An 18,529-nucleotide genomic window follows, 5' to 3' on the forward strand; every position below is an offset into this window, starting at 1 on the left:
AGAGCACCATACTAAGCGCAGGGGTGGATACAAGAAAAAAGGGTTGGACACGGTCCCTGTCCCACATGGGTCTCACAGTCTTAATCCCCATTTTATAGTTGAGGCACAGAGAAGTGAAGTGACTTGCCTGAGGTCACACAGCCAAGTGGAGGACCTGGGATTAGAACCCAGGTCCTTGGACTCTCAGGCCCAGATTCTATCATTAGGTCATGCTGCTTCTCTGTATTGACTGACTGACTGTACTGTCAATCAATCAATTTATTGAGCGCTTACTGCGTGCAGAGCACTGTACTAAGCGCTTGGGAGAAGACAACAGGACAGAGTTGGCAGACACATTCCCTGCCCACAAGGAGCTTACAGTCTACTCTGACGTGCTTAATACAGTGCTCTGCACTGATTGAACGCTCGCTAAATAGCACTGACTTACTGATTCCCTCCAGAGTGGACAGGTGCTCTCCAGGGTCAGCTGAACTGAGGTCTAGTTAGGTGCCTCCCTGAAAATATTCCACCTTGAGGTGCTGGGACGGGAGGGAACGGGTGTTCTTCCCATTGCTTAGCATGGGACATCCTCCCAATGGCCCTAGGAGGTCGGGAGAGGAGGGGTTTCTTCACCCCATTTTACAGAGGAGCATACTGAGGCCCAGAGAGGCTAAGTGACCTTCCCCAAGTCACACAGCAGGCTGCCGACAGAGCTGTTAATTGTATTAATAATAATAATAGTGATGGTATTTGTTAAGCACTTACTATGTGCAAAGCACTATTCTAAGCGCTGGGGGGATACAAGGTGATCAGGTTGTCCCACGTGGGGCTCACAGTCTTCATCCCATTTTACGGATGAGGGGACTGAGGCACAGAGAAGTGAAGTGACTTGCCCAAAGTCACACCGCTGACGGAGGCGGAATTTGAACTCATGACCTCTGACTCCAAAGCCCGTACTGTTTCCGCTGAGCCACGCTGCTTCTCTGCTATTCTCCCAAGCGCTTAGTACAGTGCTCTGCACACTGTAAGCACTCAACAAATACAACTGAATTGAGTTGAGCTGAGATTAGTGGCCAGAGCCTGGGCCTGGGAGTAAGAAGGTCCTGGGTTCTAATCCCGGCTCTGCCGCTTCTCAGCTGCATGACCTTGGGCAGGTCACGTCACGTCTCTGTGCCCCAGTTACCTCAGCTGTAAAATGGGGATTAATCAATCAATCAATCATTCATATTTATTGAGCGCTTACTGTGTGCAGAGCACTGTACTAAGCGCTTGGGAACTACAAATTGGCACCATATAGAGACAGTCCCTACCCAACAATGGGCTCACAGTCTAAAAGGGGGAGACAGAGAACAAAACCAAACATACTAACAAAATAAAATAAATAGAATAGATATGTACAAGTAAAATAAATAAATAAATAGAGTAATAAATCTGTACAACATATATACATATATACAGGTGCTGTGGGGAAGGGAAGGAGGTAAGATGGGGGGGATAGAGAGGGGGACGAGGGGGAGAAGATTAAAACTGTGAGCCCCACGTGGGGCATGGGACTGTGTCCAACCCAATTTGCTTGTACCCACTCAGCGCTTAGAAGAGCGCTTGGCACATTGTAAGCACTTACCAAGTACCGTAATACTATTAGTTATTATTATAATTAGAACTGAGGTCTCCCACCTCTCAGAACGGGCTCCTTCCACCAGGCCCGCCATCTCTCCCTCTGTCTTTCCCTCTGCCCTGGGACCACACGGCAGGAGGGTTGGCTCCTTGTGGGCAGGGAACGTGTCTAATGTTAGACTGACCCCTCCCAAGCGCTTAGTACAGTGCTCTGCACACAGTAAGTGCTCAATAAATATGACTGACTGACTGAATGTGAAGACTAAAAGATTTCCCGGCTTCACCGGGCAAGAATAAGAACCCACCGTGGCCGGTACCAGGATGGACCCGAGGTCCCCGAAGTCTCGATTTGCTTGTATCCTCCCCAGCGCTTAGTACAGTGTCCAACACATAGTAAGCATTTATCAAGTACAATTACCAAGAAGCAGCATGGTGTAGTGGATAGAGACTGGGCTTGGGAGTCAGAAGGTCGTGGATTCTAATCCTGGCTCCACCACGTGTCTGCTGTGTGATTTTGGGCACATCACTTCACTTCTCTGGGCCCCAGTTCCCTCTTCTGTAAATGAGTGTGAGCCCAATGTGGGACAGGGACTGTGTCCAATCTAATGACCTTGTATCTATCCCAGCTCTTAAAGCAGTGCTGGGCACACAGTAAGCACTTAACAAGTACCACAACTACCAGTGCTTAGAACAGTGCTTGGCACATAGTAAGCGTTTAACAAATACCAAAATCATTATTATCATTATTATCCCAGCCTGGGCCTGGGCCTGGGGACTACAGGGCAGGCCGCACAACCCCAGCCGTCTTCGGGAAATTTATTTCTCCCTCCCGCATCATTTTGCCCTTGGGGTTACAGCACAAGCCTGAGAGTCAGGAGGACTTGGGTTCTAATCCCGGCTCTGCCACTCATCTGCTGTGTGACCTTGGGCACGTCACTTCACTTCTCTGGGCTTCAGTTACCTCATCGAGCAAATGGGGACCAAGACTGAAAATCCCATGTGGGACGGGGGCTGTGTCCAACATGATTAGCTTTTATCTATTCAATTAAATTGCAGATACTGAGCACTATGTGCAAAGTAGTACTATGTGCAAAGCACTGTACTAAGCACTTGGGAGAGGAGAATCAAACAACAAACACACATATTCCCTGCCCACAACGAGCTCACGGTCTAGAAGGGGAGACAGACATTAATATAAATAAATAACAGATATATACAAATCTATGCATATGTGGTGTGGAGCTGGGAAGGAGGATGAATGAAGGGAGCAAGTCAGGGTGATGCAGAAGGAGAAGAGGAGAAGAGGGCTTAGTCAGGGAAGGCCTCTTGGAGGAGACGGGCCTTCAATAAGGCTTTGAAGTAGGGGTGAGCAATTATCTGTCTGATGTGAGGTGGGAGGGCATTCCAGGCCAGAGGCAGGGCGTCTACGTCGGCAGCAAGAGGGATGAAATCAAGGCACCGCGATAAGGTTAGCACTACAATTAGGTTAGCATTAGAAGGTTAGCATTACCTACCCCAGCGCTTAGAACAGTGCCTGACACGTAGTAAGCACTTAACAAATACCATCGTTATTTTTATCCAGCCTATTCTGACCTCCTGGTTCAGAGCCAAGGAGGGGCCCCCCAAAGAACTGGGAAATGCAGACTCTCGCCAATGGGTCAGCCTTGCCCGGAGATCGGGAGCCGGAGGGGAAGGGGAGTACACACGCTCTCTCTGGCCCGAGGCCTCGGAGAAGACCAGCTCCGATGGAAGACTGGTCAGAAAGTCGGACCTTTCTGAGGCAGAAGTGCCGGAACTTTAGCTCCATTTCCTCGCGACTTCCACAGGGTCCACGCTGAGAATGTTTCCTTCGAATTCCACACAATTCCCTTTGTATACAGTTTGGACATCTGTTGCTAATGATATCGAATTATTGATTGCTCACTTTCTCGTATTTATTTAAGCATTAACTAGAGACGATGCAACCCGATGCGGTTTTTCCCCCCACCCTTCTTCTAGTGGACATTCTGGGCTCTGCTCGGATTGACTTTGATCTCGCGGAGTGTATAATTATTTTACTGTTTATTTATTTCTCTGAGAGAGGAAAAAGCTTGACCCAGAAGTTCTATATGTGGCAATTTGTAACAGAATCACGGAGCTTATGTTTAGTGGGTCCTGGTTTGGATTAAGCGGCAACCATTTAGTTCCCACTGTTTTATTAAAACAGACATTAGCAGATAATGGGAACCACATTGGACGCTCCTGGCCGGCCGCATCTGCTCTGGGGACTGGGGGTGCAATTCATTCATTCATTCAATCGTATTTATTGAGTGCTTACTGTGTGCAGAGCACTGGACTAAGCACTTGGAAAGTACAATTCGGTAACAAATAGAGACAATCCCAACCCAATACAGGCTCACAGTCTAGAAGGGGGGCAAAATGATGGCATTTGTTAAGCACTTACTATGTGACAAGCATGGTTCTAATCCATCAATCAATCAAACGTATTTATTGAGCGCTTACTGTGTGCAGAGCACTGTACTAAGCGCTTGGGAAGTACAAGTTGGCAACATATAGAGACAGTCCCTACTCAACAGTGGGCTCAGAGTCTGAGGAAGATATAAGGTAAGCAGGTTGTCCCACACAGGGCCCACACACTTAGTCCCCATTTTACAGATAAGTTAACTAAGGCTTAGAGAAGTTAAGTGCCTTGCCCTAGGTCACACAGCAGACAAGTGGCGGAGCCGGGATTAGAACCCAGGTCCTCTGACTCCCAAGCCCGTGCTCTTTCCATTAAGCCATGCTGCTTCTCCAATAATTATGGCATTTGTTAAGCGCTTACTATGTGCCGGGCACTGTACTGAGCGCTGGGGTGGATACAAGCAAATCAGGTTGGACACAGTCTCTGTCCCACATGGGGCTCACAGTCTCAATTCCCATTTTACAGATGAGGTAACTGAGGCATAGAGAAGTAAAGTGACTTGCCCATGGCCACACAGCAGACAAGTACTAATAGTAACACTAATAATTATGGTATTTGTTAAGCGCTTACAATGTGCCAAGCACTGTAAGTAGCGGAGTTGGGATTAGAACCCATGACCTGCTGTATCCCAGGCCATTGCTCTATCCGCTATGCCACTGGGGTCTCTCGGGTGGACTGCGGGATGTGTGGGAACCGGGGCAGGGGACCGTCTACCTTTTTGTCAGGACCCCGGAGGGGTAGACAGAGGATGGGTACAGAGAATGAGACAGAGGATGAGACAGAGAACAGTGCTTTGCACATAGTAAGCGCTTAACAAATGCCATCATTAGTTAATTAATTAATGGGTAATGGTGGCTTCCTGGCTGGTTTTGGAGGGGTCTCGGCTCAGACCGGCAAATTACCCACTCCCCTCACCGTCTCCTCAAGCCGACGGTCACTGACCACTCAGAAAGAGGCTCCAGGTGGGCAAAGGCCGGTGGTGGACGCCCCCTTTTCCCTCCCCCCAACTCCCTGACCTGCCCGAGCCTGGGGCAAGGGCGGGGAAGGCGGCTGAGACCTCCCAAAATGAATTTTGTTGGGCAATTTTCGATTTTCCAACAGAGCGCTCTACCTAGCCTGGATGCTTTTGTTTTCCCTCCAACTCCTTTGGTTGATGAATCAACATCACTTGAACTGTTTTACAGCAGCTTGTGTTTACTTCACACATACCTTAACCTCCCCCTTTCTCCTCCTCCTCCTTCTCTCTCCCTCCCTCCCTCTCTCTTTCTCTCCCCCTCTCTGTCACTCACACAACCGCCCAACACACACACCCGAACGCACAATCCTGGGAGCTACGTCTCTCTGAATAGCGTGTGCATGCCGAGTCTGGCGAACTCCTCAAGTTGGAATCCTTGACCTCCTGACTGCTAGCAAGGTCCTTCTGCTTTTATCGCGCGGCACAATCAAACTTACTCCCTATAAAAAAGGGAGAGCGCTCGAAGAAAGAAAGTGGAAGATGTATGGTGGGGCGGGGGGGGGACGGTGTGAGTGGGTGTGTGTTGGGGAGGGTGGTTTGGATGTGCACAGAGAAGAGAAAGAAAACACTTGGCTCTTAGTGGCACCTCTGAAGACCCTTCACTGAAGGGTTTCCAGGCTCGAAACTGGCATCGTTCTCCGGCCTATCGGAGAAGGGAAGCACCTCGCTTGTTCTGCTGGAGCGGCGGGTAAACGTGATCTACTGAACGACCTTGAAGCTCTGCGATTCTTTTGATTTTGAGCCAAGAGGATGTGTTCGAAAAAGGAGAGGAAAAAGAAAAAGGGAAAGAAAAAACAAACCCGGACGACCGCATCTGCGGGAAAGAAAACCCTGCTGTGGCATGCAGTGGCGTTTTTCAAAGAGAAGGAGGCGGGCATCTGTCTCATCCCAGGCAGGGGAGAATTTGGATGGTGCCTCACGGCAGACGCCCAAGCTGACGTCCAAAGGGAGGACAAACCAAAATAATAATAGTAATCATCATCATCATCCCCCCTTTAGACTGTAAGCTCTTTGTGGGCAGGGAATGTGCCTGTTTATTGTTGTACTGTCCTCTTCCGAGCGCTTGGTATAGTGCTTTGAAAATAGTTAGCACTCAACAAATATAGCTGAATTGAATCAATACTATTAATAATTGTGGTATTTGTTATGTGCTTACTATGTGCCAGGCACTGTACTAAACACTGAGGTGGATACGAGCAAACCGGGTTGGAAACAATCACCGTCCCTCATGAGACTCCCAGACTTAATCCACATTTATCAGATGAGGGAACTGAGGCCCAGAGAAGTGAAGTAACTTGCCCAAGGTCACGCAATAGACAAGTGGTGCGGCTGGGATTAGTACCCAGGTCTTTCCGCTCCCCAGGTCCGGGCTCTATCCATTAGGCAACACTACTTTCTGACACCTGTCTTAATTCGTTTGGCAACTGGCTTCGTTTCTGCTGCTCAGGGTGAATATATTTTTGCATGAAATTCATTCATTCAATCATATTTACTGAGCGCTTACTGAGTGCAGAGCACTGTACTAAGCCCTTGGAGATGAAATGAATCTCTCCTACTCATTGGGAACTGATCAGTTCGGGATTCCGGAACAACGGTCCTTGTAGGGGTGAGAGAATCTTATCCGTCAACAAGGAATCTGGGCCACCTCGCCAACCCCCGAGGAGACTTGTCTCTAGATTGTAAGCTCGTTGCGGGCAGGGAATGTGTCTGTTATATTGTTCTACTGTCCTCTCCCAAGTGCCCTGTCCAAAGTAAGCACTCGACAAATATGATCGATCGACTGATTGGCTCAAAGTGGAAGGAGACGAAACAGATCCAAACCCAAAACCCGGAGAAATTCGACGTTCTTCTCTACTCACTTTACCTTTAATCTTCTTGTACTTTTTATACCATCTCCCAAACTCCTGGCACTTGGTCGCTGACACATTGGCATAATATGTGCTATTTACAATGGATGAAATCATACTCTGGAAAGAGAAGAAAACAAGATTGCCCTCAAAACATGGACTTTTTTTCCCCAGGAGGCATGAACAGTGCATAGGGTCACGTTCCCCTGTAGACTGTAAGTTTGTTGTGGACAGGGAAGTGTCTGTTTATTGTTTGTTTATTCATTCAATCATTCATTCGATCATATTTATTGAGCGCTTACTGTGTGCAGAGCACTGTACTAAGCGCTTGGAAAGGAAAATTCAGCAACAAATAGAGACAATCCCTAGCCAACAACGGGCTCTCAGTCTAGAAGGGGGAGACAGACAAGAAAACAAAGCAAAATAAGTAGACAGGCATCAATAGCATCAATATAAATAAATAGAAATTATAGATACTTACACATCATTAATAAAATAAATAGAATAATATATATGTACATTGTTGAATTGTACTCTCCCAAGCGCTTAGAATGGTGCTCTGCTCACAGTAAATGCTCAATAAATACGACTGACTGAATGGATGAGTGAATGAAGTTTCCCGGTCATCCCACGGTGCTAATAATAGTAATAATAATAATAATAGTATTTGTTCAGCGCTTACTCTGTGCCTGGCACTAAGCACTGGGGTGGATACAAGCAAACTGGGTTGGACACAGTTCCTTATCCCACCTGGGGCTCACAGTCTCCACCCCCGTTCTTCAGATGAGGTAACTGAGGCCCAGAGAAGTGAAGTGACTTGCCCAAGGTCACCCGGCAGACAAGTGGTGGAGCCTGGGTTAGAACCCATGCACTTCTGAGGAGCACTGTGGCATAGTGGGAAAAGCCCAGGCTTGGGAGTCAGAGGTCATGGGTTCTAATCCCTGCTCTGCCTCTTATCAGCTATGTGACTTAGGGCAAGTCACTTCACTTCTCTGGGGCTCGGCTACCTAATCTGTAAAATGGGGATGAAGACTGTGAGCCCCATATGGGACAACCTGATGACCTTGTATCTACCCCAGCACTTAGAACAGTGCTTGGCACACAGTAAGCACTTAAATACCATTATTATTATTATTGTTATTATTATTATTATTACTCCCAGGTCTGGGCTGTAGTCACTAGGCCATGCTGACGTTCTCACCAGACATCACTATCCCTGGCCAGCCCGGTGTCCCAGAACGGAAACCCCCAATCGCGACACCATGGGCAATGCATGCTAATCATCTGCACCTCAACAAATAAGACCCGGGGCCGCCCCTCCCGCCCCCCTGCCCCCACTCCAGCTCCAAAGTCAATTTTGAGAAAGGGTGGGGGCTCAGCAGATTAGGCCCCTGATGGGCCAGAATGATTGTGATATAGGCACTAGATGCTAATAATAATAATAATAATAATGGTATTTGTTAAGCGCTTACTATGTGCAAAGCACTGTTCTAAGCACTGGGGAGGTTACAAAGTAATCAGGTTGTCCCACGGGGGGGGTCACAGTTTTAATCCCCATTTTACCAATGAGGTAAATGAGGCACAGAGAAGTGAAGTGACTTGCCCAAGGTCACACAGCTGACAAGTGGCGGTGCCGGGATTGGAACCCATGACCTCTGACTCCAAAGCCCGGGCTCTTTCCACTGAGCCATGCTGTTTCAAATGATGCTAAAGGTGTGATTCGATGCTCTGACGCACATGACCTCGATCCTGGCGCTCAGAGGCCTTCATTCGTTCATTCAATTCATTCAATCATATTTATTGAACGCTTACTGTGTGCAGAGCACTGGACTAAACACTTGGAGAGTACAATTCAGCAACAAATAGAGACGAGCCCTGTCCAACAACGGGCTCACAGTCTAGAAGTGGGGAGACAGATAACAAAACAAGTAAAAAGGCATCAATAGGATCAATATAAATAAGTAGAATTATAGATATATAAACATCGTTAATAAAATAAGTAGAATAATAGATATGTCCTTGTAGACACAAGTGCTGTGGGGCTGGGAGGGGGGTAGAGCAGAGGGAGGGAGTTGGGGCGATGGGGAGGGGAGGAGGAGCACGGGAAAACAGGGGCTCAGTCTGGGACTTCGACTGGGCCCCGCACCCAGGAATCGGAGCAGGCAACTGGGAATCGGAAGAGGCGGCCGGGAATCAGAGGAGGCGGCCGGGAATCAGACGAATGGGCCATGAATCGGTCTCCGCCGAACAACCATTAGGCAAATGAGCCTGGATAATTTTACTTCCGGGCACGTGGGACTGGCACTTGGGAGAGGATTCACTGGATGCAAAAAAAATCACTCCTCTAGTGCTAACCTTCTCACCCTAGCGCTTGTGTCCACGCCGGTACTCAGTACAGTACCTGGCACATAGTAAGTGCTTAATAAACACCATAATAGTATTATTATTATTAATTATTATTATTAATATTGTTTAGACTGTGAGCCCACTGTTGGGTAGGGACTGTCTCTATATGTTGCCAACTGTACTTCCCAAGCGCTTAGTACAGTGCTCTGCACACAGTAAGCGCTCAATAAATACGATTGATTGATTGATTAATATTGTTATTGCTATTACCATAGCATTATTTGTTTTTTAATTCTCCCTGAGTTTGGGAGTTTCGACTGATCAAGAGCAGACACATATGCACCATCTCTGCCCTGAGAGCCCGTCTGTTTGGAAAGCCAGAGGAGGGTCAGGGCCCGGGGAGTGGGGCGAGGGGAGGTTAGCCTGTAGCTCGTTGTGGGCAGGGAATGTGTCTGTTTATTGCTCTACTGTCCTCTCTCAACAGTTTAATACAGGGCTCTGCACACAGTAAGCGCCCAATAAATACGATTGACGCAGCGTGTCTCAATGGAAAGAGCCCGGGCTTGGGAGTCAGAGGAAATGGGTTCTAATCCCAGCTCCGCCACTTATCATCAATCGTATTTATTGAGCGCTTACTGTGTGCAGAGCACTGTACTAAGCGCTTGGGAAGTACAAATTGGCAACATATAGAGACAGTCCCTACCTAACAGTGGGCTCACAGTCTAAAAGGTGGGCTCACAGTCTAAAAGAAAGAAAAAAAGTCACATCGAGATTATTTCCTTAATCCCGATTGCACCAAGGATTACTACAATAATTTTTGCCAGAGCACAACTCTTTGTGGGACGGGAACTCCTTCAATCTAAAGCTTTGGCTAATGTCAAAAACCAGTGGAGATGCCGGGGATCGAACCCGGGGCCTCATACATGCAAAGCATGCGCTCTACCACTGAGCTACATCCCCCCACGGGGGATGTAGTTTATCTGCTGGGTAACCTTGGGCAAGCCATTTAACTCCTCTGTGCCTCAGTTACCTCATCTGTAAAATAGGGATTAAGACTGTGGGCCTCACATGGGACAACCTGATTACCTTCTAGCTACCCCAGCACTTAGAAGAGTGCTCGGCACATAGTAAGCGCTTAACCAATACCATTATTATTATTATTATCATTATGAATGAATGAGGCCCAGCTTCAGCCAGCTTCTGACCGGGCCGGCAACTGAGGATGAACGCTAGCAGTGTCCCCCGCCGATTTGCCGGAGGTTCCTTGTGGGCAGCGACCGTGTCTACTGACGTGACTAAATTGGATCTCCCAAGCGCTCAGTCCACTGCTCCACACCCAGTCAGCGCTCAATAATTACCACAGACGCACTGGTCGGGCCCACCCATCTCTCGGTCCGGGCCGGCGGGGTTTAAAACAGCGATTCTGGATGCGGCCGAAACAGCTCTGGCATCGGGCCTGACGTCGGGCTTGGCATCCGGCCCGGCGTCGGGCCTGGCGTAGGGCTTGGCATCGGGCTGGCCCCGCCAGGCACCGAACTCACCCACCTCCCAGTTCTTTCCGGCTTCACATGAGGCTCTGAGCCAGGAAGGGGACGGCTGAGGTTTCTGCGGGATCATTTTTCTACAAAAACGCTCAGCCCGGGTTTCCCCACTCCTCGATTCATCCAATTGTATTTATTGAGCGCTTACTGTGTGCAGAGCACCGTACTAAGCACTTGGGAAGTACAAGTTGGCAACAGGCAGAGACGGTCCCTACCCAACAATGGGCTCATCCACTTCCGTAACAAACAGAAACTGCTCACCGCCCACTTTAGAGAAGCAGCGTGGCTCAGTGGAAAGAGCACGGGCTTTGGAGTCAGAGGTCATGGGTTCAAACCCCGGCTCCGTCAGCTGGGTGACTTTGGGCAAATCAACCCCTCCTTCCTCTCCCCCCCGCCTTACCTCCTTCCCTTCCCCACAGCACCTGTATGTTTGTACATATTTATTACTCTATTTATTTTACTTGTACATATCTATTCTATTTATTTTATTTTGTTAATATGTTTGGTTTTGTTCTCTGTCTCCCCCTTCTAGCCTGTGAGCCCACTGTTGGGTAGGGACCGTCTCTATATGTTGCCAGCTTGTACTTCCCAAGCGCTCAGTACAGTGCTCTGCACACAGTAAGCACTCAATAAATACGATTGATTGATTGATTGATTGAACTTCTCTGTGCCTCAGTTCCCTCATCTGTAAAATGGGGATTAAGACTGTGAGCCCCCCATGGGACAACCTGATCACCTTGTAACCTTCCCAGTGCTTAGAACAGTGAACATAGTAAGTGCTTAATAAATGCCATTATTATTATTATTATTTAAAGTCGTTCGACCCCTCATCCCCTCCTACCTCACCTCATTGCTCTCCTACTCCAACCCAGTGCATGCACTTCACTCCTCCAACGCCAACCTTCTCACTGTACCTCCACCTCGTCTCTCTCACCTACATACTTCCTCTGTCCCAGAACGCCCTCCCTCCTCACATCCGAAGGATCACCACTCGCCCGCCTCAAAGCTTTACTGAAGGCCCATCTCCTCCAGGAGGCCTTCCCTGATTAAGCCCTCTCTTTTCCTTGCCTTCAACTCTATTCTGCGCCGCCCTGACTTGCTCCCTTTATTCATCCCCTCTCCCAGCCCCACAAAATGTATGTACATAAACTATAATAACTTCTTTCTATTAATGTCTGTCTCCTCCCTAGACTGTAAGCTCGCTGTGGGCAAGGGAATGTGTCTGTTCATTGTCGTGTTGTCCTCTCCTAAGTGCTTAGTCCTGTGCTCTGCACACAGTAAGCACTCAATAAATACGACTGACTGACTCTTCCGCAGACTCCAGTGCGTGCGGCCCCGGGTCGACCCTAGGGAGAAGGGAGCCCCCCATCTCATTCACTCATTCAACTGCATTTATTGAGCACTTACTGTGTTCAGAGCACTGTACTAAGCACTTGGGAGAGTACAATGCAACATTAAACAGTGACATTCCCTGCCCATAACAAGCTTATTGTCTACCAGAGACATCCAGCCCGGGATCTGCCCTTCCCTAATTGCACCCACCAAGCCGACAGAACAGCGTTTTGCACATAGCACTTAATAAACACCACCATTATTACTGTTATTAAATACCACAGTAAGGGGAATAATAATTATGGTATTTGTTAAGTGTTAACTATATGCCATCCCCTCTTCCAAGCACTGGGGTAGATACAAGGTAATCAGGTTGTCCCACGTGGGGCTCACGGTCTCGATCACCATTTTCCAAATGGGGTGACTGAGGCACAGAGAAGTTAAGCGCCTTGCCCAAAGTCACAAAGCAGACCAGGGGCGGAGCCGGGATTAGAACCCACATCCTCTGAATCCAAGCCCGGGCTCTTTACGCTAAGGGAAAACAATGAGGTATAAAGATCGGTCCCTAAGTGCTAAGCGATGTTGTATTTCAGCATTCACCCTGTCGTCTAGGTCAAACAAATTCCACACTGAGGAAGCAGTAGAGTATAAAGATTGGTCCCAAACTGCTAAGCGGAGTTGTATTTCAGCGTTCACTCTATCATCTAGAAGCAGATACCACAGTAAGGGGAATCAATCAATCAATCAATCGTATTTATTGAGCGCTTACTGTATGCAGAGCACTGTACTAAGCGCTTGGGAAGTACAAGTTGGCAACATATAGAGACAATTTCTACCCAACAGTGGGCTCACAGTCTAAAAAGCAGTAGAATATAAAGATTGGTGCCTAAATGCTAAGAAGAGTCGTATTTCAACATTTATTCTGTTGTTTTGATCCCGCCGGGTTTGCCCAACCTATTGGACTCCTTTATTTATGCCAACCACACTGGGTGGGAAGCAGCCTGTCTTTCCCTCCTCCCTGTAAATTCTCCAAGCCTCCACTCGAAGCATCATCAATGAGGCGGGCCCCCAAAGCCCGCAGTGACCTGCTCCCTCCCGATCAATTAATTGACGGTATTGATTGAGTACTTGATATGTGCGGGGCACCAGGGTCATCATCGATGGCATTTATTGAGCGCTTACTATTTGCAGAGCATCACGGTCATCATAAATGGCACTGATTGAGCGATTATTATGTGCAGAATATCTTGGTCATCATGAACAATAATAACAATAATGGTGGTGTTTGTTAAGCGCTTACAATGTGCCAAGCACCGTTCTAAGTGCTGGATGGTACTGATTGAGTGCTTACTACACCATGGTCATCATCAGTGGCACTGACTGAGCGCTTACTATGTGAGGAGCATCATGGTCATCATCAATGGAATTTATTGAGCACTGATTATGTGCCGAGCACTGCGGTCATCAATCAGTAGTACTGATTGAGGGCTTACTATGTGCAGAGCACTGTACTAAGCACTTGGGACTGTGTCCAACCCGATCTGCTTGTATCCACCCCAGCACTTAGTATAGTGCCTGGCACATAGTAAGTGCTTAACAAATACTTAACAAAAACGAATAACAAATATATGTTGCCAACTTGTACTTCCCAAGCGCTTAGTACAGTGCTCTGCACACAGTAAGTGCTCAATAAATACGATTATTGATTGATTGATTGAAATACCATAATTATTATTATTATTATTATTGAGAGAGTACAACAGTGTTGGCCAACAAGTTCCCTGCCCACAATGAGTTTACAGTCTAGTGGAGCACTGCATTAAGCTCTTGGGAGAAAGGAAAACTACGGGTTTGGTAGACAAGATTCTGACCCTCAAGGAGCTTACAGTCTAGGGGAAGACTCCCACGTCGACAATGAAATCTGAACCAGGGGTTGAAAAGCTGCCCTCCTAGCTAATTTAATGGGTTTTCCTTTGCTGCCGCCCACACTGTTGCTTCGACGGGGGATGAATGATCAGCTCCCTCCCCCCCCCCGTCCCCCTCTCCATCCCCCCATCTTACCTCCTTCCCTTCCCCACAGCACCTGTATATATGTATATATGTTTGTACATATTTTTTACTCTATTTATTTACTTATTTATTTTATTTGTACATATCTATTCTATTTATTTTATTTTGTTAGTATGTTTGGTTTTGTTCTCTGTCTCCCCCTTTTAGACTGTGAGCCCACTGTTGGGTAGGGACTGTCTCTATATGTTGCCAATTTGTACTTCCCAAGCACTTAGTACAGTGCTCTGCACATAGTAAGCGCTCAATAAATACGATTGATGATGATGATAGAAGGGAGAGTGTTTGTCTTTCTCCTGTTGGATTATGGTTCTATCGTCCTCTCCCAAGCGCTTAGTCCGGTGTTCTGCACGCAGTAAAACGCTCAATAAATACAGCCAAACAAATAACCTGATTTTCATTTCATCTGTCGGATCCCTCCCCTGCCCAATCCCAACAGCGGTGGCGGCCACAAGGTCGCTGCGGCCCGGGAGAACCCGGGTCCCAGAAGTCCGCCAGGGAGGCTGGGATGGAACCGTGTTGGGGCGGAAGGGCCTGGAAGCACCCGACCAGGCCTGGCTCTGGCATCGAAAATAGTAATAACAATACTACTACTACTTCTACTACTACTACTACTACTACTGCTACTAATAATAATGGCATTTATTAAGCGCTTACTATGTGCAAAGCACTGTTCTAAGCGCTGGGGAGGTTACAAGGTGATCAGGTTGTCCCACGGGGGGCTCCCGGTCTTCATTCCCATTTGACAGATGAGATAACTGAGGCCCAGAGAAGTGAAGTGACTTTTCCAAAGTCACACAGCTGACAATTGGCAGAGACGGGATTTGAACCCATGACCTCTGACTCCAAAGCCCGTGCTCTTGCCACTGAGCCACGCTGCTTCTCTAAGTACTTACTATATGCAAAGCACTGTTCTAAGCGCTGGGGGGATACAAGGTGATCGGGTTGTCCCGCGTGGGGCTCACAGTCATCATCCCCATTTTACAGATGGGGGAACTGAGGCTCCGAGAAGTGAAGTGACTTGCCCAAGGTCACACAGCAGAAATGTGGCAGAGGCGGGATTTGAACCCATGACCTCTGATTCCAAAGCCCATGCTCTTTCCACTGAGCCACGCTGCTTCTGTTAAGCACTTACTATGTGCCAAGCACTGTTCTAAGCACTGGGGTAGATACAAGGACACAGTCCTTGTCCTACGTGGAGTTCACACTCTGAATCCCCATTTTACAGCTGAGGTAACTGAGTCCCAGAGAAGTGAAGTGACTTGCCTAAGGTCACACAGCAGATATGTGGCGGAGCTGGGATTAGAACCCATGATCTTCTGACTTTTGCACTGCAAATACATTTGCACGTATTTATTACTCTATTTATTTATTTATTTTATTTGTACATATTTATTCTATTTATTTCATTTTGTTAATATGTTTTGTTTTGTTCTCTGTCTCCCCCTTCTAGACTGTGAGCCCGCTGTTGGGTAGGGACCGTCTCTAGATGTTGCCAACTTGTACTTCCCAAGCGCTTAGTACAGTGCTCTCCACACAGTAAGCGCTCAATAAATACAATTGAATGAATGAATGAATGACTTCCAGGCCCGGGCTTTAGCAGTGTGCTTTAGAGAAGCAGCGCGGCTCGGTGAAAAGAGCATGGGCTTTGGAGTCAGGGGTCATGGGTTCAAATCCCGGCTCTGCCAATTATCAGCTGTGTGACTTTGGGCAAGTCACTTCACTTCTCTGGGCCTCAGTTGCCTCATCTGGAAAATGGGGATTAAGACTGTGAGCCCCCAGTGGGACAACCTGATCACCTTGCAACCTCCCCAGCTCTTGGAACAGTGTTTTGCACATAGTAAGTGCTTAATAAATGCCATCATTATTATTATTATTATTTAGCCACTAAGCTACGCTAACCATCAGCCTGGCCGGGGGCTTAGGCCAGGGACGTTCTTGATCGTCTCACATGGCTCCGGCCCACGGAAGAGCCCGACTGAACGTGTCTCAGGCCATGGAAATGCCACACCGGGGGTGGGGGTTGAGGAGGGGGTGGCTAGACACCCAGAAGGGGAAGGGACGGGATAACCCCCTCGTCCCCCTCTCCCCCTCGTCCCCCTCTCCATCCCCCCATCTTACCTCCTTCCCTTCCCCACAGCACCTGTATATATGTATATATGGTTGTACATATTTATTACTCCATTTATTTATTTATTTATTTTACTTGTACATATCTATCCTATTTATTTTATTTTGTTGGTATGTTTGGTTTTGTTCTCTGTCTCCCCCTTTCAGACTGTGAGCCCACTGTTGGGTAGGGGCTGTCTCTATGTGTTGCCAATTTGTACTTCCCAAGCGCTTAGTACAGTGCTCTGCACATAGTAAGCGCTCAATAAATACGATTGATGATGATGATGATGATAACTGGAATGAGTCTGGATGAGACTGAGCAGCCAGGAAGGAAGGTAAGCAGCACGGCTTAGGGGCAAGAGCACGGGCTTGCGAGTCAGAGGACGTGGGTTCTAATCCCAGCACCGCTACTTGTCTGTTGTGTGACCTTGGGCCAGTCACTTCACTTCTCTGGGCCTCAGTTACCTCAACTGGAAAATGGAGATTAAGCCTGTGAGCCCCATATGGGACAGGGATTGCGTCCAACCCGATTTGCTCACCTCTACTCCAGTGCTTAGAAAAGTGCTTGGCACATAGTAAGCGCCAAACGAATACCACAATCATTATTACAGAATTGCCCGAGCCGGTGGGAGGACGTCGCAGGTTCTGAGGGAGGAGTCCGGGGGCCCAGCAGAGACGGCCGGCACGTGAGCAGGTGGACCGCAGAGCCGTCTGAAGAGAGGACGCCCACCCCCCACCGTCCCGGCCACCCCGCCGGTGGACTGACCTGGGAGAGCGGACATTCTTTGGCTAATGTGCTCTGATTCATCTCTTTGAGGAGTTCCTTTAAGGCGTTGCGGACGGTGGCGTGGTTCCACTGCTCGGCCGGCAGGTCTTCCAGTTTTGAACAACTGCGGGCGGCAGAGCAGAACAGCCAGGGTCAAAACCCCCCAACAACAACCACCATGGCCCGGAACCCACCACAAAACACTTACCTTATCTCGCCCCGGGGAGCTAAAGAGGCACAGCAGTTATTCTCCCCATTCCACCCTCCCTCCTCAAATCCTACAACGACTCTCCCCGCCTTCAAACCTTTTGTGAAGGCCCATCTCCTCCAAGAGGCCTTCCCAGACTAAGCCCCACTTTTCCTCATCTCCCACTTCCTTCCGCATCCTCCGACTCACTCCCTTTGCTCTTCCCCCTCTCCATCCCAGCCCCATACCACTTATGTCCATATCTGTCATTTTATTTATTGTACTGATGTCTGTTAATTTATATTGACTGTGAGCCCACTGTTGGGTAGGGACTGTCTCTATATGTTGCCAACTTGTACTTCCCAAGCGCTTAGTACAGTGCTCTGCACACAGTAAGCGCTCAATAAATACGATTGATGATGATGATGATATTGATGTCTGTCTCCCCACCCTTTAGACTGTGAGTTCACTGTGGACGGGGATCGTCTCTCTTAATGCTGCCTTGTACGTTTCCAAGAGCTCAGTCCAGTGCTCTGCACACAGTAAGCGAGCCCGTTGTTGGGTAGGGACCGTCTCTATATGTTGCCAACTTGTACTTCCCAAGCGCTTAGTACAGTGCTCTGCACACAGTAAGCGCTCAATAAATACGATTGAATGAATGAATGAATGTGTACGGGGGTGCGTAATAATAATAATAATGATGATGATGACATTCATTAAGCACTTACTACGGTGCCTGGCACATAGCAAGCGCTTGTGAGCCCACTGTTGGGTAGGGACCGTCTCTATATGTTGCCAACTTGTACTTCCCAAGCGCTTAGTACAGTGCTCTGCACACAGTGAGTGCTCAATAAATACAATTGAATGAATGAACAAATACCACAATAATAAGAAGGCGTTGTGGAGCTGTGCGTATTGGTGTGTAGGTGACAGGGTGTATATGTGTGGAGATTGGTGTTGTTCAGTTGTGGGGAGGAGGTGGGGAGGTTTTGAGGGCTAGGAGGTAGGGAACAAGTGACCAGTGCTCTGCACACAGTAAGCTCTCAATAAATACGATTGATGATGATGACCGTACACAACAGACTAAGCTGGTGCCCCAGGAGAATCGGCGCTCCTCACTCTGCCCTGGCAGGAGGGGTGGGCACTACCCAAGGGGGTAAGAAGAAGCTTAAAGGCTTGGGCTAAGGTAAGGGCTAAGCTAAGGGCTTGGAGAAGCAGCGTGGCTCAGTGGAAAGAGCCCGGGCTTTGGAGTCAGAGGT

At 48.2% G+C, this 18,529-nt stretch overlaps 1 protein-coding gene and 1 non-coding gene across 3 annotated transcripts in view; both read right to left on the minus strand.

Annotated features, from left to right (window-relative positions):
- The window catches only part of SATB2 (SATB homeobox 2), a 246,362-nt gene that overhangs the window by 103,013 nt on the left and 124,820 nt on the right, over positions 1-18,529 (minus strand). For both annotated transcript variants that reach the window (XR_005451860.1, XM_038749731.1), the window contains 2 exons: positions 17,084-17,207; positions 6,937-7,039 (listed from right to left, as the gene is read on the minus strand). Coding sequence is in view for 1 of the 2 variants with exons in the window: in XM_038749731.1 (XP_038605659.1) it covers positions 6,937-7,039; positions 17,084-17,207 (227 nt within the window). In the remaining variant the exon portion in view is untranslated. The remainder of the gene's footprint in view (positions 1-6,936; positions 7,040-17,083; positions 17,208-18,529) is intronic.
- On the minus strand, positions 10,154-10,225 carry TRNAA-UGC. Its single transcript has one exon. It is a non-coding gene; the product is annotated as a tRNA-Ala (tRNA).

The sequence above is a fragment of the Tachyglossus aculeatus genome, chromosome 7, assembly GCF_015852505.1.
Source record: "Tachyglossus aculeatus isolate mTacAcu1 chromosome 7, mTacAcu1.pri, whole genome shotgun sequence".
Classification (NCBI taxonomy): Eukaryota; Metazoa; Chordata; class Mammalia; order Monotremata; family Tachyglossidae; genus Tachyglossus; species Tachyglossus aculeatus.